Below are 18,689 nucleotides of genomic sequence, written 5' to 3'. Positions count from 1 at the left end.
AGAAATAAATGAAGCTTATAATTCAGATAACTGAGTCAAAATCAAATTAACATGTAGCTCTAAAAAATGACTATCAAAAGGGCTTCCCTGGTGGTGCAGTGGTTGAGAGTCCGCCTGCCGATGCGGGGGACACGGGTTTGTGCCCTGGTCTGGGAAGATCCCACATGCCGCGGAGCGGCTGGGCCCGTGTGCCGTGGCTGCTGAGCCTGCGCGTCCGGAGCCTGTGCTCCGCAACGGGAGAGGCCACAACAGTAAGAGGCCCGCATACCGCAAAAAAAGATTAAAAAAAAAAAAAAAAAGACTATCAAAAGGTCCTTATACAAAAGGAAAATAGGTTTCTGGGGCCATTAAATTACCATATAAGAGTTTGAAAAGCATTGTCTTGGCATCTCAAATATTTTACAACTTTATTAAAGCAGTTAGCTACATTTTCAGTAATCTTTTCATCCTTATTTATTGTACAGGAACAGCTAGTCAAAAAATTAACTATTTTGGGAAAATAACGCAAATAAGTTGTTGACCTATAAATAATGTCTCTTTTTAGGAGAAAAAGACACCAAAAATCAATGAAAACTATTTCTCGACATCATGAAAACAGGAATATGGGCACTAAATTGGTCAACCAGGTTAAGGAGCCACAGTGGCCAGTAATGATCAAAGAATATAAATAAAGCAGCAAGTTTACACGTTCGGTATACATCCAAACATGCATTAGCAGTTTATTTGAAATAGACAAAAGTGTTTACAAGTATTTCAAGATATTTGTCAAAAAACTGACTTCTAACATTCTCTTGGCAACAACTAAAGTACCCAAAGAATAAGACCATAAGAAATATTTCTGATACAGACATGCTGGAAAACAACAAAAGATAAAATTTTAAAGAACTGGATGCCAATTTTCATAATAATCAGGTATTAAAAGCACCACAAACCAAAAAGAAAAGACTTAAAAAACCCAAATTTCAGTACTTCCCTGGTGGTCCAGTGTGTGAGACTCCAGGCTCCCAATGCAGGGGGCCCGGGTCCAATCCCTGGTCAGGGAACTAGATCCCGCATGCATGCCACAACTAAGACCCAGGGCAGCCTAAATAAATAAACAAAAAAAGAAAAAGAATGAAACACCAAATTTCTATGTTCAGCGACAGCAAAAGAATTATGGTTTGCAAAGGGTGCTAATGAAATAAACCACAAAAAGGAAGGTGTTAAGATATTTTTTAAAAGGAAGTAGTAAACTTAATTTACTGCAGCATCAGCTCTCTTACAACATTTTATTTTAACAGAATAGTCTAGGTCAGTGGTGGCCAACAGAAACATAATGTGAACCACACATGCAATTTTAAATTTTCAGGCAGCCACGTTAAATAAAGTAAAAAGAAACAGATGAAATTAATAATATATTTATTTACCCAATACATCCAAACATTATCATTTTAACATGTAATCAATTTTTTAATTGGAATATTTTAACTTTAAAAAAATACTAAAATCCAATGTGTCTTTTTTTATACACAGTGTGTCTTAATCTGGATGCTAAATTTCCATCAGAAAAAACTTAGAAAACACTAATTATGAATAATTTTGATACTAAGATTCATAGAAGTTATTTGTATTTACAGTAAATTCATGGCAGTTCATGTCACCTGTTTTCTTGTAAGGCTTTAAAAAAAAAAACAAAAGCTGCATCATATCCCCAAAAGCAGCAGCAGAGAGAATGTAAAAAGACAGAAAGTAAATTAATTTTAAAAGAGTAATGCTGCCAAGATGTAGAGAACAAATGTATGGACACCAAGGGGGGAAAGTGGTGGGGGTGGGATGAACTGGGAGATTGGGATTGACATATATACGCTAATATGTATAAAATAGATGACTAGTAAGAACCTGCTGTATAAAAAATAATTTAATAAAATTCAAAAAAAAAAAAAAGATTACTGCCGCCAGAGAAGATGTTAGAGGGAGAAGGGATGGTAGCCCCACTGCAGTGAGAAGGGTGCCTGAGGGACACCAGCCCAGAGGAGCTAAGAGAATGGCTACTCTGAACTGTTTGTACTCTCAACACCCTGACACCAATGGCATGGTGTTTTTCATGCCACCAACAAATTTTTCAGCTCTCTGGTCCCCAACTGGGTGTCCTACGGATTCAATTCATTTCTGACACTAACCACCTGGAGTAAGCATGGACTCCGCAGATTAAGGGCTCAGTCCTACAACAGTGTCTCCACTTCAGATGCTTGCAAGTCCCAGGTTGCCACCTATACTTCTGACCAACGAACAATAAATCCGGGGTTTCCATGACCCCCTCCTCAGGTTTGACAACTTGCCAGAGTGGCTCAAAGAACTCAGGAACGGCCAAATGGAAGAGATGCATAGGGCAAGGTATAGGAGGAGGAGGGCCACAGAGCTTCCATGCCCTCCCCCTCTGATGTACCCCCTCCTAGCACCTTGAAGTGTTCATGAACCCAGAAGCTCTCTAAACCCTGTTGATTAGGGGGTTTTATGGAGGTTTTACTACATACGCTTGGTTGCGTAAATCACTGGCCATCAGTGAGTAGCTCAATCTCCAGCTCCTCTTCCCCTCCTCCCACAGAGGTGGAGGCGGGAATAATGCTGAAAGCTCCAACCCTCTAATCATGGCAGGGTCTTTCTGGTGACCAGCCCCTACCCTGAAGCCATCTAAGGGCCAGCCAGTCAAGAGTCACCTCATTAGAGCAAAAGATACTCCCATCCCTCTGGAACTTCCAAGGCATTTAGGAGCTCTGCCAGGAATCAGGGGTAAAAATCACATAAATTATTTCTAGACTATGCCAATTCATACATACATTTAGGATAATGAGAAGCAAGTCTGTCACTCTCAGAGAAGTGGGGTGTACATATATGGAAAAGGGGAAAGCTAGAATGAACTCTGTGTTGAATGAGCATTAGAGATATCAGCGTGAACTCATGGTTTTCAATAGATATAGATGTATACACACACACAGAGGCAAAAACACATGCATACACATAAATATTTCCTAACCCTTCACTAGAAGAGTCTGGAAACAGTGATGCCCCAGGAGCCTTGTGCACACTTGACCCCCAGATCTCATTTTCTGAATTCTGTTCTACCATAAAAGGAACCAGGCTCCTTGGAGAAATGGCTGGTCCACTGCTGGGATGCAGAAAGAGGAAGAAGAACCTGGAATATCTTGTACAAAAAGTAAGATTATTATCAAAAAATGATAAGATCATGTTAATTAAAAGGACACAGGAAGCAGCTTCTGGCCAGATGTGGGACAATTGCTATGTCTGGATGTATTTCACAGTAAAAAGTTTTTTTTAAAAGTATTACTATATCTGTCCATCATGTGAAGAGGGAAAAAATTATATTGTGTAACATTTAGTTAAGTACTGGTTGTTAAAGAAGTCATCTTTAGTCACTGTAGAGGGTAAGGATGACAGATGTTTAAAATACTAAACTAATAAGGTATTCAAACCAAGTGAATACTCAGTAAGATCTATGAAAGCCTGGAAGGGTGGTATTATTGGGAAGTATGGCAGTTTCACTTCTGTCCTTATAAGAGGAATGGAAAACAGTCAAGATTCTCAGCACAAAAATCAAAGCTATGCTTTAGCCATAAGATGCTCACCAGCAACATATCACTCACGCTCCCCTCTCCACTTATGTCCAAGAGAAAAAAAAAATCTGTAGAGACATAAGAAACTACTGGTACAAATGCAACACAGTTTGTTCACGAAAAGTAAAATCTAAACTAGCACCTCTATGTAGTAGAGTGCTTGGTTAGGCAGAACCAATATTTAAATTGAGAGTCTAATGTTTAAAAATTTCTGGTGTTTTTTTTTTTTGGTCCAGGCAAAAAAGAGCAAGGTACCTTGGAGTCATCATCATTTTTCTGAAAGAACCACTTGAGTGGACCTTCTCAGTTGGTAACTGAAGCAAATTCTCTGGACCAAGAGAAAGGGTGCACAGTAGACTCTATTCTGACTTGATAAAAGCTATCCCTATGAGTAATATTAAATAGTCCTGAAATAAGATAAAGTGTGTAGAAAGTATGCAAGAAAAGGCCAGAAAGTGTTCTGGTAAGCAACTAAGACTCCAAGGCGTTCCCTTTTAAGTGTACTGTTATTAGAAATTCTCTGATTCACTTAAATGGCCCTGAATGAGGTCCACTGGCAGCAAAGTTTCCCCCATGTTATACATACACAATGACGCAACTTACCTTGAAATAAAGGAGAATGAAAATCTAACCCTATGCCTGGGGATGAAAGAGGGAGGGGTGATTTGCACAGTGTGTAGCTGAAGCTGAAAACCCTTAGAGGCCCAGCTACTCTAACCACAACAGTAATATTCTGTAAATCTGTCATATTTTGAGGTGACATCTTGTGTGCCTTAAGTATGGTTACCCCTGGTGTAATGGTATAGGATTGTCTGACTTCAAAGAACCATTTTAGCCTAAAGAATATCCAGGAATCCAGGCCTATGGGTTGATATGCTTATTATTCTGTGCTGGTGGGTAGGTATATAAGCAAATACCACTAATGCACTTTAAGAGTATTACCAAACTTAATACAAAGTCTTGTTACTTGGAGAAGAAAATTTAACTTACCAGGAAATCTTACTGGAGATGAGGTAACATCTTATTTCCATAACAATGCTGAATAAATTAAACATTCCAGAGGATTTCAAAACATAATTATGTAATTTATACAAGATTTCTATTTGGAGTTCATAGAAACAAGAGAGGCAAATACTTCCCAATAGTATATATAAAATGTCAAAGTAAACAGTGAAGAGAAGGAAAAAGAGGTAAGATTAAAAAAAAAAAATCAGGGAAAAAAGTCAATTCATACTGTCAGTATCAAGAACTAAAGCTACAAAAAAAAAAAAAAAAGAACTAAAGCTACAAACTATAACCTCAATCTCCAAAGTAAATAAAACTAAGTCCTATGGAAATTATAGCAATTAACATGTTGATCTATTCATTGTAGATCCAATATCCTTAAGTCTGCTTTCCTGGTGAGTAAAAGGTAGCATTGATACAATTTTAGGAATTTGTAAGTCCAATTAATTATTACTAACAATGTAAAACTTGAATATGAACAATCTGTATACACAGAAGTCATCTAAAGACCACTGACCAAAATCCCACTAACACTATAACCATTCAATTTGTCTCTATTAGGTAGAAATTTGATACACATAGAACACTAGAAATAATATTCCTTCTCCTTAAAGATTTAAGTCTGAACAGAACATTCTAGGGACCTCCCTGGTGGTCCGGTGGTTAAGACTTCATGCTTCCACTGCAGGGGGCGCGGGTTCCATCCCTGGTCTGGGAACTAGGATCCCGCATGTTGAGTGGCCAAATAAATAAAACTAATAAAAATAAATAAACTGAACATTCTATATCCAATGTAAATAACCAATGTAAATAGCATCTAAAAAACCTTGGACACACCAAGAAGTTAATAAAACAAACACGCCATCTCCCTCCTTATAGCATCTATATATGTACACTAGCTAAAAGGCCACTGAAGTGGAGAGTTATTTCATGAACTCAAAGTATAAAAGGTACATGTTGCTCAACGACAAATTATAATTGCTAAACAGAGCAAAAGGACTTAGAATTCCACTAGAACTCAAACTTCTTCCTGGTTTAACTGAAGTATTTTGCAGTGGAAAAAACAAGGACTCAGATAGGCCATGTGATCTTAAACAAGTTATTAAACCTGAGTTAGCTTCCCCAAATAAAAAGTAAGAACATATCTGCCTTGTACTGTTGTTGTGAAAATAACAAAAAATATGATATGGGCATAGTACTGTGCCTGTCACAAGAAAAAAAAAGTCCTATTAGGTAAGTAAGTATTAGTAATTATTAATACTTTTCAGATTAATTAGCAAGGAACACTCTTCAAAAAGACAAGGGCTAGGGCTTCCCTGGTGGCGCAGTGGTTAAGAATCCGCCTGCCATTGCAGGGGACATGGGTTCAAGCCCTGGTCCAGGAAGATCCCACATGCCGTGGAGCAAGTAAGCCTGTGTGCCACAACTACTGAGCCTGCGCTTTAGAGCCCGCGAGCCACAACCACTGAAGCCCGCGAGCCACAACTGCTGAAGCCCGCACGCCTAGAGCCCGTGCTCCGCAACAAGAGAAGCCACTGCAATGAGAAGCCCGCGCAACGCAACGAAGAGCAGTCCCCACTCGCCTCAACTAGAGAAAGCCTGCGCACAGCAACGAAGAACCAACGCAGCCAAAAATAATAAATAAATAAAATAAACAAATTTAAAAAAAAAGACAAGGGCTGAAGAAAGTATATGCAGTTTTTAGGCTTTTTGTTGTAAAACAAGTCCACTTTGACCACATCCTAGAAACAGCATAATAATTAAGAATCTTTCTCGTAATGGAGATCTGTTTCCTCAAGTGACACACAAAGATGGTCATTTTAGATGCTCCACTAATAAAGTATGTATCACAGGACTAATACGCAAAGGTAGCATTAATGCCAGGAGAGAAACAAACTGTTTAAGAATCAGCACATCACTCCCAACGACTGAGTATTCTGGAAACTAGTTGATAAATGGCATATGAAGTATGAAAACTCTTTAGATTGAATTTAACCATTCATAAAGAATAACCAAAACTAAAACAGTAACTGGCTTAGAATAGACACTTACGATAGATACTGAAGCAGAGAAAGCAGACAAAATATTATATTTCAATGCTTCAACTTTTTAGACCTTTCCTTGATCATCTATCTATCCACGTCATCCTTGATCACGCCTTCTACTTACCTAATCTTTCTTGCCCCGTATTTGTTCAAACTTGTCTAAAGAAATGGCCTACTATTTTTGTCTCTACTTCTTAACCTCCCTCCGCCACTCTTTAGACCCACTGCAAAGTTTCCACTCTTCTGAAACTGTTAAGATCACCAAATATCTGGAGCAAATGTGACATAATGTTAATTTTTGTTAATTCTGCATGTATATGTGAGTTTGTGGTAACATCCTTTGTATATCTTTTCCAAAAAAGGAAGTACTATTTTATTATTAATAGAGAATACATTTTTTAAAAATATTTAACACTTCAGTTATAAAAGCACCACCACACTGTATGTTCTTTGTGGTGTGAATTATATCTCAATAAAGCTATTTCTTTTTTAAAGCACAACTTAACACACGATCTAGATACAGCACATTCCAACAGAACCTTCTGCCATGATGGAAATGTTCTATATGTGCCATCCAGTATGGTAGCCACACATGGCTTCTGACCACTTGAAATGTGGCCAGTACAACTGAAGGATTAAGTTTAAAGTTTTTATTTCATTTTAATTAATTTAAATTTAAATAGCCACCTAAGGCTTTATAGATAGAGAAATTTAGTGACAGTGACCAGCCCAGAAATCTAGGATATTAGCAGAGACTTATACATCTACTTATGTGCTCCTCCCTTATGCAACCTCCCCTCTCATGTAGATAATCTTGAATGTTGCTGGTTAATGACTTAATAGCCAAATGCAATAAACAACTTCAACTGCCTAAACTAATCTCTACACTTTTTTTCTATGCCTTCTAACATCCATTACCCACAACTACTACTATGCCAATTGGACTTCTCTGCTATATTCCTTCCTGGAATTTTATTCCCTTGATATTACCATTCTCCTAGTGTTCTACTTAGCCTAACCCCTGGGCTCCTTTTTCCTTTGCCCATCCATCAATTATTCCCATTTTGCCCTAGGCCCATTATTCTCCCCTGTCTCTTCCTCTACTTCTCTCTTCATATATATCCTCTCCTTAGATGATTCCATTTACTTCCATTATTTCAGCTGTGACTAATATAAACAGCCTCTATTTCTACCTCAGACCCATTATTTGAGCTTCATGAATGTATCCAACAGCCTGGCTGAACTTCCTGGAGGTTTCACAAGTATCTCAAAGTCAACATGTCAAACTGAATACATCTTCATACCCCTTCCCCTCTCAAAAAAACAAAACTCCTTTCTTATGCCCTCCCTCAGTTGACAGAACCATCACTATCCCCACCCATCCTCTTACCCATGCTTCATTTTTCCTCCAAACTCCACTTAATCACTAAACTCTGCATATTTTATCTACTAAATATTTAAAGATTCCACTCCTCTATTACTGTCCTAGTTCAGGCCCTAGAAATCTCATACCCACACATAAAACTAAACTCTACACATCCCTCGTACTCCTTAAATCCATTCTCCACAATTACTACTACGCAAATCTGCCAATTAACTTCTCTGCTTAAAATTCTCTCCACCACCTACAGTTGAGCATTTGTGTGGGAAGGGTGTGAGGACAGTTGGAAGAGCATGTAAATATGATAATGTCTAGGAACTCTTCAGCATGTTAAAGAGATGATATGCTGTATTTCCCAAACTTACCTTAATCCACAATGATCTACCAGTCCAAGTAAAAAGGATATCCACAAAGAGATGAATACAGTCATCCCTCAGTGTCCACCAGGGACTAGTTCCAGGGATGCTCTCCAACCCCCACCCCATGGATACCAAAATCCACGGACGCTCAAGTCCCTTCTATAAAACAGTGCTGTGTTTGCATATAACTTATACACATCCTCCTGTATACTTTAAATCATCTCTAGATTATTTATAATACCTAACACAATGTGAATGCTAATTAAATAGTTGTGAACACGATGTAAGTGCTATGCACACAGTTGCTACAAGTGCAGCAAATTCAACTTTTGCTTTTTGGAACTTTCTGGCATTTCTTTTTCCTGAATATTTTCTATCTACAGTTGGTTGAACCTGTGGATGCGGAACCTGCAGATATGGAGGGCGACTGCATATCATGTTATTTAGCTCAAAACTATTAGCCATGAAGATGATCCTATCATTATCCCAAACAACCTGTTTACTTCTATCGACTAATAGAGGAAATGTGTACATCAATAATTATTTGATTCACTAATTTGCTTCACCTCTCACTGTTTGGTTTATATATTAGTGTTTGATTAACACAAAACCATTCACCATGTACATAATGACCAAAACACAGATCATCTGTCACTGAGAAGCTGAACCCTGCCTGCACAAAAGGCATCTACAGAAACAGTGGTTTTACTTAACTAACCCGAATATGACGATTATACCAAGTAGATTTCCAAACACTTTCTTAAATTATTCTTAAACTCTTACGTTTCTTAAGATTTCTTAAATTCCAGGGAAAACTGTATTTGCTTGTGGTGACAAACAGCTTATCTGATGATTCTTTTCTAAAAATCATTAAGCAATTAATGTAGCACAGCACATTTAATATGTCAATCTTGTAATGCCAAGACTCAAGTCACAACATCAAAAACTAAATTCTTTATGAACGCCCACCTGAAAAGTCTAAATTAATACAAATTAAGGTGGACATTATACAATCAATTAAGTCAACCACAAAACCAAGCAAATACTAAAGTTTCTCCTCTTCTGCAGAACATATCAATAACCAATCTTTTTTTTTTTTTTTTTTTGCGGTACGAGGGCCCCTCACTGCCGTGGCCTCTCCCATTGCGGAGCACAGGCTCCAGACACACAGGCTCAGCGGCCATGGTCCACGGGCCCAGCCGCTCCGCGGCATGTGGGATCCTCCCAGACCAGGGCACGAACCCGTGTCCCCTGCATCGGCAGGCGGACTCCCAACCACTGCGCCACCAGGGAAGCCCAATAACCAATCTTTTTAAAGCCACACACAAAATTAAGCCTGCCACCTGTCAAAGGCATAGTCCTCTTCCAAATAAAAACACTCTTAAGAAAAGCTTCTGGCAATTTCTCTTCAGTCTGAAAAACTACTCCCCTCCTTAAGATATAATAAAATCCCTAAACTGACAGAACAAAAAGCTCCTAAAACCCAACTTTAACTAAGAAGTTTAAAATAATTAATTTGTAACAAATGATAACTTAGAGCCTTCAAATGGATTTTTTTAAAAGAATCATCGTTTACATTTTTCAAAGTACCTTCACATAGTATTTCAGTTGCTTCTCAACAATCCTGTGAAGTCAGTAAGACATGTTACTAATAAATCAGTGTTACAGATTAAGTTCCTTACTCAGGGTCAGGTAATTGGGTAACAAAGTTTTCTGCCTTTGAGTCGGTTTCCGTTATACAGTGTTGTATTATACCAGAGTCAATCTCCAAATACAAGATTAGAAAATCTGCTGTGGACCAATGAAAGGCAAGGAATATGGATGAAACAACCCCGAGATCTACAACTATTTCTAATAACAGAAAAAACTTAATATTTATCAAAGTATATTGAGCATCTATCGATACTTATATCTTCAAAAACCCCAAAGATTAGTGGAGTAGACAAAGAATGTACATGATTTTTAATCAATGTGAAGAAAAGTATAAGAATGATCCCAAGAGGAAAGATCCTAGTAAATTCGGGAAACTAGTAATTCAGAAAGGCTGCCATTTGGGAAGGTGACAGGTCATGAAATTAGAAAGTTAGTCAGAGGACAGCTAAAGCTAAGGAATTTGAAAACACTGATGACACCATGTTCAACTCCAACATTTCTCCGATAAGTATGGTAGCCAAAGTAAGAGTTCTGCTACATTTTTCAAGCATAAATGTAAACAAATCAAAATTTTCATCAGTACCCTCAAAGATAGCCTAAAAAAGATGCTGCATCATCACAGTTAATATTTATGTGCCAGGCTCTGTCCTAAATGTTTTTTATATATACTAATTCATTTAATCATCACAACTCTGTAAAATAAGTGCTCTTATTACATTCCATTTTACAGATAATAAACTAGCACAGAAGTTTACCCAAGGTTACACAATCATTAACTGAGCCAGGATCTGAATTGAAAGTCAGGCATTTTAAGTTCTTAATCACTGTGTTATAATGCAGAAAAATAGTGCCTTCTCCAAATTCAGGTCATGCTAAGTCTCACCTATTCCTGCACACTTGATTGACTTATTTTAAACACGGGACCAAGCAAAATGCAAGATGCTAACAATAAGTAAATATAAAGAACTGGTACAGCAAAACCTGATAACTAATTATAGTGAATTTTTCCCTAGTATATGAACATTTTCAGAAATTTTAATTTGAACATAACCACTCTTGCTGTTTTTACAGCTTTATCTAAAAAATTTAGAAGTTACCAGAAAACACAAATAACAGGTTTAAGATGACTTCTGAAAATGAGAGCCCCGTTTTAGATGAACGTTTCCACAGGGATTAATAACTAGGGTGACTTTCAAATGACCAGGATCTTGCACTAGCATCCAAATGTCAAAGAGTGAACTGAGTCACCAGGCAACAAAAGATTCCCAATTTGTTTTACACAAAAACAATCTCTTGGGCATCCCTGGTGGCGCAGTGGTTAAGAATCTGCCTGCCAATGCAGGGGACTCAGGTTCAAGCCCTGGTCTGGGAAGATCCCACATGCCACAGAGCAGCTAAGCCCGTATGCCACAACTACTGAGCCTGCGCTCTAGAGCCCATGAGCCACAACTACTGAGCCGGTGCTCTAGAGTCCATGAACCACAACTACTGAGCCTGTGAGCCACAACTACTGAAGCCCACGTGCCTAGAGCCCGTGCTCTGCAACAAGAGAAGCCACCGCACCAAAACAAAGAGCAGTCCCCGATCACTGCAACCAGAGAAAGCCAATGTGTAGCAATGAAAACCCAACGCAGCCATCAATCAATCAATCAATCAATCTATATTTAAAAAATGGTCATCAAAAACAAATCAAAAGGGCTTCCCTGGTGGCACAGTGGTTGAGAGTCCGCCTGCCGATGCAGGGGACACGAGTTCGTGCCCCGGTCCGGGAAGATCCCACATGCCGCGGAGCGGCTGGGCCCGTGAGCCATGGCCACTGAGCCTGCGCATCTGGAGCCTGTGATCCGCAATGGGAGAGGCCACAACAGTGAGAGGCCGGCGTAACGCAAAAAAAAAAAAAAAAAAAAAAAAAAACCCAAAAGAAAATCTCTCTTTCCAAGTTCTTACACTAGAAACAACTGTGATATTAAAGGTAAATAAGAGAAAAGGAAAACATTTAAGCTCTTAAGACTTAAGAACTAACTATATCATTAAAAAAAAAAACCTAAATGTAATTCTTTTTCAATAAATCATAATAATAATTTAAAATATATGCAATAAATCTACATATATTTTAAATTAAATCTTACCTACCCAAAATTATCCTGTCCTTAATTCTATTCGGTCCTGTTTAGAAGGGACAAAGGATTACTTCAAACAAGTCACCAATCATTCTTTAATTTGCACAGCAGCTACCCTTGAGTTACCTGAATTCTGCCCATACTCCAAAAATCAGTGACTCGGAGAATTTAAAAACAAACAAGAAAAACTCCAAAGACTATTCCCTGAAATTCAGTTCCTGAAACTAAGAGTTACTGCAGGTTCCTAAAAAACAAGAAATGTAGCACAAATTTAAAAAATACAGGTAAGAAAAATCCTCAATGTTCAAATGGGAAGATACAGTTCAATGAATTATTTTAAGAACTATAGCAAAGAAATGTTATGGTTTCTTAACCACAGAACCACATCCAATTTCTGCAGCACTGACAAACTTTTCATAAAACATTAATATCATATACTCATGATGAGATATGAGTCTTAACTTGCGAAAAGCCAGAGAAAAATAGACTATAAGTATTTTGGAGCTTAATCAAAATTTATGATTTGACCTCTCCTTTCAGGTAGGTCTGGAAACAATCTCATCAATTTATCAAGTGAACTCAGTATTTAGAAGTAGCATGGGGAGAAAAGTGCTTCGAGTAGAGCAACCATTCTTGAATTTCCATGTTTTCTTCAAGCAAACTATGCTATGTTTCTTTAAAACAAAAAGCAAAGAAGAACCCTTCCTAAAAATGCAACGTAAATTCTGCAAAGTCCAGCAATAACATTTTCTGACCAAGCCAACAGAGAAGTAAAATTAAAGCACAGCCTACCTAATAAAACCAGGTAAAGAAATTTTCATCTTAAAAGATGTGTTATCTCTTAAAATCCTGTGGTATCAAAGTATTACCTACATATTATTTATTAAGAGTCAATATTTGTTTTACTAAGTAACTATGCATATTGTGACTCTAAAAATAAGCTTGATGGAAACAAATTTGACTTGTATACCACACTCACCCATTCTCCACCCCAAAAAGCCTATTTATTTCTCCATTTGAAGTGATAAAATCAACACCCAAATCAGAAGTCTGGAATTTGCCATGGTTACAGGATAGGATTTCTCCAAAAATCTGACAGTAACTTCCACGCCAAAACAGAACAGCTTCATTTGAGATTTACTAATTAACCATCTACTGTATTACAAATGCTTTAACACTTCTCAAATTATTAGAATCCCAACCAGTTTAATTTCCGTTCTTTATCAACCCAAGCAAGTCATTTACCTGCTCTATGACTTCAGGTTCTTTATTTATCAAATAAGCAGCTGGGCAGAATAACCTAAGATCTCTTCCAGTTTTAATACACAAGATTTTTAACTCGACAACTGAACACAATATTTCTCCAGTCCTCCTACAGAAAAATATGCATATTAATAAATATACATTTAGTGAAAAAAAGCTTTCCTTTTTTCCCAGTGATTTAGTAATCCCTTGGCTTGTCCTTCAGTTTAGATCCAAAGACAAAAACCCAAACATTAACCTACTGAATAGGTTATTAGGCAAAAGTTCTGGCCAAAAAATCATAAACACTGTCCAACTACTGCTATAAAGGATCCTGGGGCTAAGATAATCACATTTTAAAAACCAAAATGAAAAATTGTAGAAGTAGGGTCAAATGACATATATGGAAGGTTCCAAACCAGGGTACCAAACAAATGAACTAGGATTCATTTGGTTCTCCAGCCAAACCCTGAACTAACGTAAAAATAATATGGCGACATTATTATATGTAAGGATAGCAGATATTCTTTCGTTTAACCATGACCATGCCTAGGTAGAGAACAAAAATCTAAAAAGTCATCAGTTCTAGGAAAAACTGAGAAGCTTAGACAAAATTCTTATTCTGACATTAGACAAATTGAGGTTTTCTTCCCCACTGTATCATTAGTTTCAGGATAATAAACGATCAGAAAATTCCAAGTGACAAAAAAGGAAAACACACACATTGCATCCATAAGGTGCTCAACATTTACTTGGGTCTAGTCTTAAGAGAGCAAGGTAACTAATTAAGGGAAAAAAAAAACTGTTAAAAAGCACCTATTCAAACATGAAACTACAGAAGAATAAAATCCAGGATCAGTAGCAATAAGCACCTGAGGTACAAAAAAGAAACAGGTGTCCGCCTGTAAACCAAAAGAAATCAGACATAAGTTTTTGAGTATGACTGACCAACCAGAATAAAGTTATAGTTTCACAATTTTTTTTAAAAAAAGGTCTGCCACCTTCCCAACTCTAAAACACTATAAAATTGAGTAGGTTTTATTTCACAGTGCCTTAGAAGTTCTATATCACTAACTATAAAACTTAAGAAATTACATTCCAAAAAAACCTGTCAGTTTTGAAGTTTACTTCCTTCCACATGTTAATTTCCCTTCACACTTGATATGGCCTTGGTCATTTGGAAGGTGACATTCAAAGGGTTAAGTGTTAACATATTAGTTCATGGATAATAGATAAATTCCCAGATCACTCAGGTACTTTCATACCCTAATTCAGCTTGGTCCATTTTCTTGGCAAGAAGAATATGGATACTGGCATTTTTCATGTATAATGTAAGTGGCTTTTTCATTCAGTTCAACTCTGCTTCTTCCAATAATCTATGTATGTTCACTTCCAGGTGAGGACAACATTCAATCAAGCTGCTACAGGTCAAGCAACAAGTAGCCCAAACCCAGCTACTTAAACCTAGAATATCCTTGTCAACCAGGATGACACACCATGAAAATCATTTCATTTACACCATGAAAACCTCCCAGAGAGGTGAAAAAGGAAGCTTTGTGACTCCTTTGTACTCCTGGGAAAGTCTGGCTTAAAAACTTTTTACAACAAAGTTAAAACAACGATAATGACATTACGACTCTCAAAGCACATATACAATTTTACATAACCTCCTGTACTACCCACAGTATAGTGAATGGGCTGAAGACATACTAGTTTTAATTAACAACGTCAGATCACTGCTAGCTATCACAAGGTTTATGCACCATTAGGTGAAACTGTATCAACCACTTACTATAACTTTCTAGTCCCAAACTATTTATCCAGAGAAGGAAGCCTTTCTTATAGTTTATTAAATGCTTGTGTGATCACCAACTAAGATATATCCAAAGGAAAGTCAGTCAGGAACAAGGTCGTTCTTAATCTAAAAGGACAGCCTGATCTCAGGAACGGAAACACGCATCTAACACACCAGCAGCTCATCACTGCAGACCCCCTGAGGAGCACAAGGCAAGAAGACTGTACTTTCCTAACTCAAAAACTTCCCCACTAATTCCGTTTCCTGCCAGACGAGTAAAACAATGACGAATAGGCAATGCGTTTGTATCAGGATGACTTTCATCACTCCTCCCTAGGAGCACATCTCTTTGGCTACCAATACTAACTCCTATCCTATCCAAACACCTAGGTGCATGCCCCAAATTCTGGCTTCTCTTCCAAAAGCTGGGCTCCCCCCATTTCGGAGCAAACAATCAGAGAAAGACATGCAAAGGGCGAACTCGGCAAACTGGCCGAACCGAGCCAAATCGGGGATCCAAACCACCGAGAAATAAAGAAGTAGGTGGGGCATACCTGCAGTTCACACCAGGCGACCTCCACGGTGGTTTCGGTGTCCAGACCTTTGTAGACCGTCTTAAAGGAGCCCCTGCCGATCTCGATGTCAAACTTGAGAAAGCGGCCATCATTGGACATTCCCACGGCCTTGGTCTCCAGCTCTTCGATGTCATCCTGCTGCTGGCTCCGTTCCTCCTGGGGTTCCTTGGCGCTGCCGCCGCCGCTGCCACTTCTCGACGACGGGGGCTCCTCTTTGCTCCCCGCGTGGCCGGGCTGGGCAACCTGGCGGTCTCTGCCAGCGCTGCCCGGGGCCGAGGCGGCGGCTGGGCCCGCGGCGACCGGCTCCCCGGGGGCGGCGGCGGCGGCGGCGGGCGGCTGCTGGGCCACATGGGCGGCAGCGGGGGTCAGGGTCTCCTCGCGCTGGGGCTCCGGGGGGCTCCGTTGCGGGACCACCGCGGCCGCGCTCGTCTGGGGCAGCGGGAGCGGGAGGCCGGGCAGCTCCAGCGCCGTGGCGTTGGAGTCGCAGATAACGCTGCGGCGGAAGAAGCGGTGCTCGGTGGTGGTGGTCGCGGCCGCCCCCCGGCTGTCCTTGTCCATGGTGTGGCGGCGACGCCGGTACTCCTCCGTCCTGCCGGCTCCGGCGTCGGCCGCCGCGGCGCCCAGTTTCTCTCCCACCGAGGAGTCCGAACTGGAGCCATTCTTGGGGGGAGGCGCCGGCGGCGAGAGGAACAGGGAGCCCGGCGCGCTGCTCTGCTGGTCGGCGGCGCCGCCAGACATGGTGGGAGCGGGAGCGAGGCGGGCGGCTCGAATTCGCAGAAGTAGTGGGCCGGCCCGGGGCGGCGAGGCTGCGGGCCGACGGCCCCTCACTCAGCACTGACTCGGCGGCCCGAGCGGGAGGCGGGGCCGCGGGCCCGGTTGCGGCGGCCGCTGCGGCTCTCGAGGCGCGCTGGTCGGGGGCGGCGGCGGGGCGGAGGCACGGGGGCTGGCGCCTCACGGCCCGCAGCCATCGTGCGGCAAGCGGCTGCCGGGCGGGCTGGAGCGGCGGGGGCGCGCGGTCATGGGGGCGGCGCGGCGGCCCGCACCGAGTCCAGACGGAGGCGGCCCGGCTGCCCGCCGCCGCCGCGGCACGGGGCGGGCTGGGCCCTGAGGCGGCGGCGCGCGCGGACCCCCGAGCGGCGGCTGCTCGGCGCGGAAGCAGGGGAGGCCGCGCCGGGGCTCGCGGCCAGGCGGGTGGCCGCTCCTCCTCCCCGCCCTGCTGGACGGCCTCACAGGCCGCCCATCGCCCGACGCGAGGGGCCGACGCGCGACGCGGAGGAGCGGCCCCCGGCCCCGGGCCTCGCCGCCCGCCCCGGGCCGGGCGGACCCCGTCCTCTCTGGGCCGGGGCCGGGGGCTGACGGAGGGAGGGCTGGCGTGGGAGGGCCCGAGCCTACTGCTCCTCCGGGCCGAGGAGGGCCGGGAGAAGAAGGGCAGTCACCCGGTTGGGCACCTCCTGTCACGAAGACGGGTGCAGAGACGCCGCGACAGAAACGCGGCGTCCGCGGGCGAAACTCGGCGCTAAATGGCGCCGGGAGTCTGAAGCCTCCACACAGCCCGCTCGAGCCCCGCCCCCCGCTGCACAGGGCACCCCACCCCCCACCCCGCTCGCGGGGCTCTCGCGCAGGCGTGCCCGCCCCGAGACTCACTGGGACTTGTAGTTGGCGCCTTGAGGAATGAATGGGACAGAGGAGGAAGGCGCCTACAACTCCCGTGATGCCCTGCGATGGCTTAGGCTGATGCCTGACGGGAGCTGTAGTTCTCTCTGAAACCGCCCCTTCTGGAAGGCGGATGGGAGCGTCACCGTGAGTCGCTAAGCCCCATCCTTCAGTGGGCGCTAGCTAGGAAAATCATGACTTAGGCATTAATTGTGTTAGGAAGGAAGGGAGAAGAAAAGGAGAGGGAGGCAGGACAAGGGGAGAGGCTCCCACCATGCTGTGCCGAGGCGAGAGCGAGCTCTTGGGGTTGCCATGGATGGAAAAAGAGCTGCTGTTCCTGTTTAATGTGGAGTGGCGTTGGTGCCGGGGCGTGGGCAGAGAGCCGGGGGAGCTGGACCCCTTTCCTGGGGCGACAGACTTTGTGCATAACATTGATTGGATAGGTTAGGGAACCTCCCTTCCATGGCACTTAAGGCCGCATCCTCGGCTCCAGCCCAGGACAGATATTCTGGCTCTCAAGAAACGGGCCGCCCCACTGCAGTCAAGGGTCACAGCGAACTCCGCCCGGAAAAAGCGCGCAGCACGCGCGGGAGGGGGCGGATTCAAGAAGAGACGGGGTCTAACGTATCTTTGCGTCTTTTACCACAAACTTGAGGGCCGAGTTGACTCGGATGAAACTTAATGTCCGCCTGTTTGCTTGGTGCTTAGTAAAACAGCATCCAGCTTCCTCTAGAGGTGCCTGCATGTACCCGTGTGATTGACACCACGGCTTTGGACGTGCGGCTTTCTCGAAAGCATCCTTGGGCTCCCGGGACCTTTGCTCCTCGCAGCCACTCAAGATGGTGCAGGTGATGAGCACCAGGGGGCGCCCGACGGAGGAGGAAGCCAAACCCAGATGGCGGTTGAAAGTCTAGCCCAACGATAGGAGCGGGAAGTGCTGAAACGTGCGCAACCGCGCCGAGCGCGCGCGCTCCGCTCAGTCTCGGGCCCCCGAGCCCGCTGGGCACCCGCTCGGGAGCGCACGGCCCGTGCGGCCGCACAGGGAGGACAGCGGTTGGAAGCAGGCGGACGTAAGATTCTTTAGCGCTTAGTTTCCTAGCAAATGCCCAAACGGGCTGCATGAGCTCCACTTGGAGAAGTTTGTCTCTGCAATTCATAGCACTTCATCTGATACGTAGAATAGTTACACTACTTCTCAATTTTTTGTTTATCAAAAGCTACCCTTTGAGGTATACAAAAACAGTTTGCTT

The 18,689-nt window shown here is 42.5% G+C and overlaps 1 protein-coding gene across 25 annotated transcripts in view; it reads right to left on the bottom strand.

Annotated features, from left to right (window-relative positions):
- Positions 1-16,672, bottom strand: part of WNK1 (WNK lysine deficient protein kinase 1) — a 136,259-nt gene extending 119,587 nt beyond the window's left edge. For all 25 annotated transcript variants that reach the window (XM_060306534.1, XM_060306540.1, XM_060306539.1 and 22 more), the window contains exon 1: positions 15,766-16,672. In XM_060306534.1, coding sequence (XP_060162517.1) covers positions 15,766-16,524 — 759 coding nt within the window. In that variant the 5' untranslated portion in view covers positions 16,525-16,672. The remainder of the gene's footprint in view (positions 1-15,765) is intronic.
- Between the last annotated feature and the right edge of the window lie 2,017 nt (positions 16,673-18,689).

This window comes from Globicephala melas, chromosome 10 (genome assembly GCF_963455315.2).
Source record: "Globicephala melas chromosome 10, mGloMel1.2, whole genome shotgun sequence".
NCBI classification, from domain to species: domain Eukaryota; kingdom Metazoa; phylum Chordata; class Mammalia; order Artiodactyla; family Delphinidae; genus Globicephala; species Globicephala melas.
This window is presented reverse-complemented; position numbering and strand designations above follow the sequence as displayed.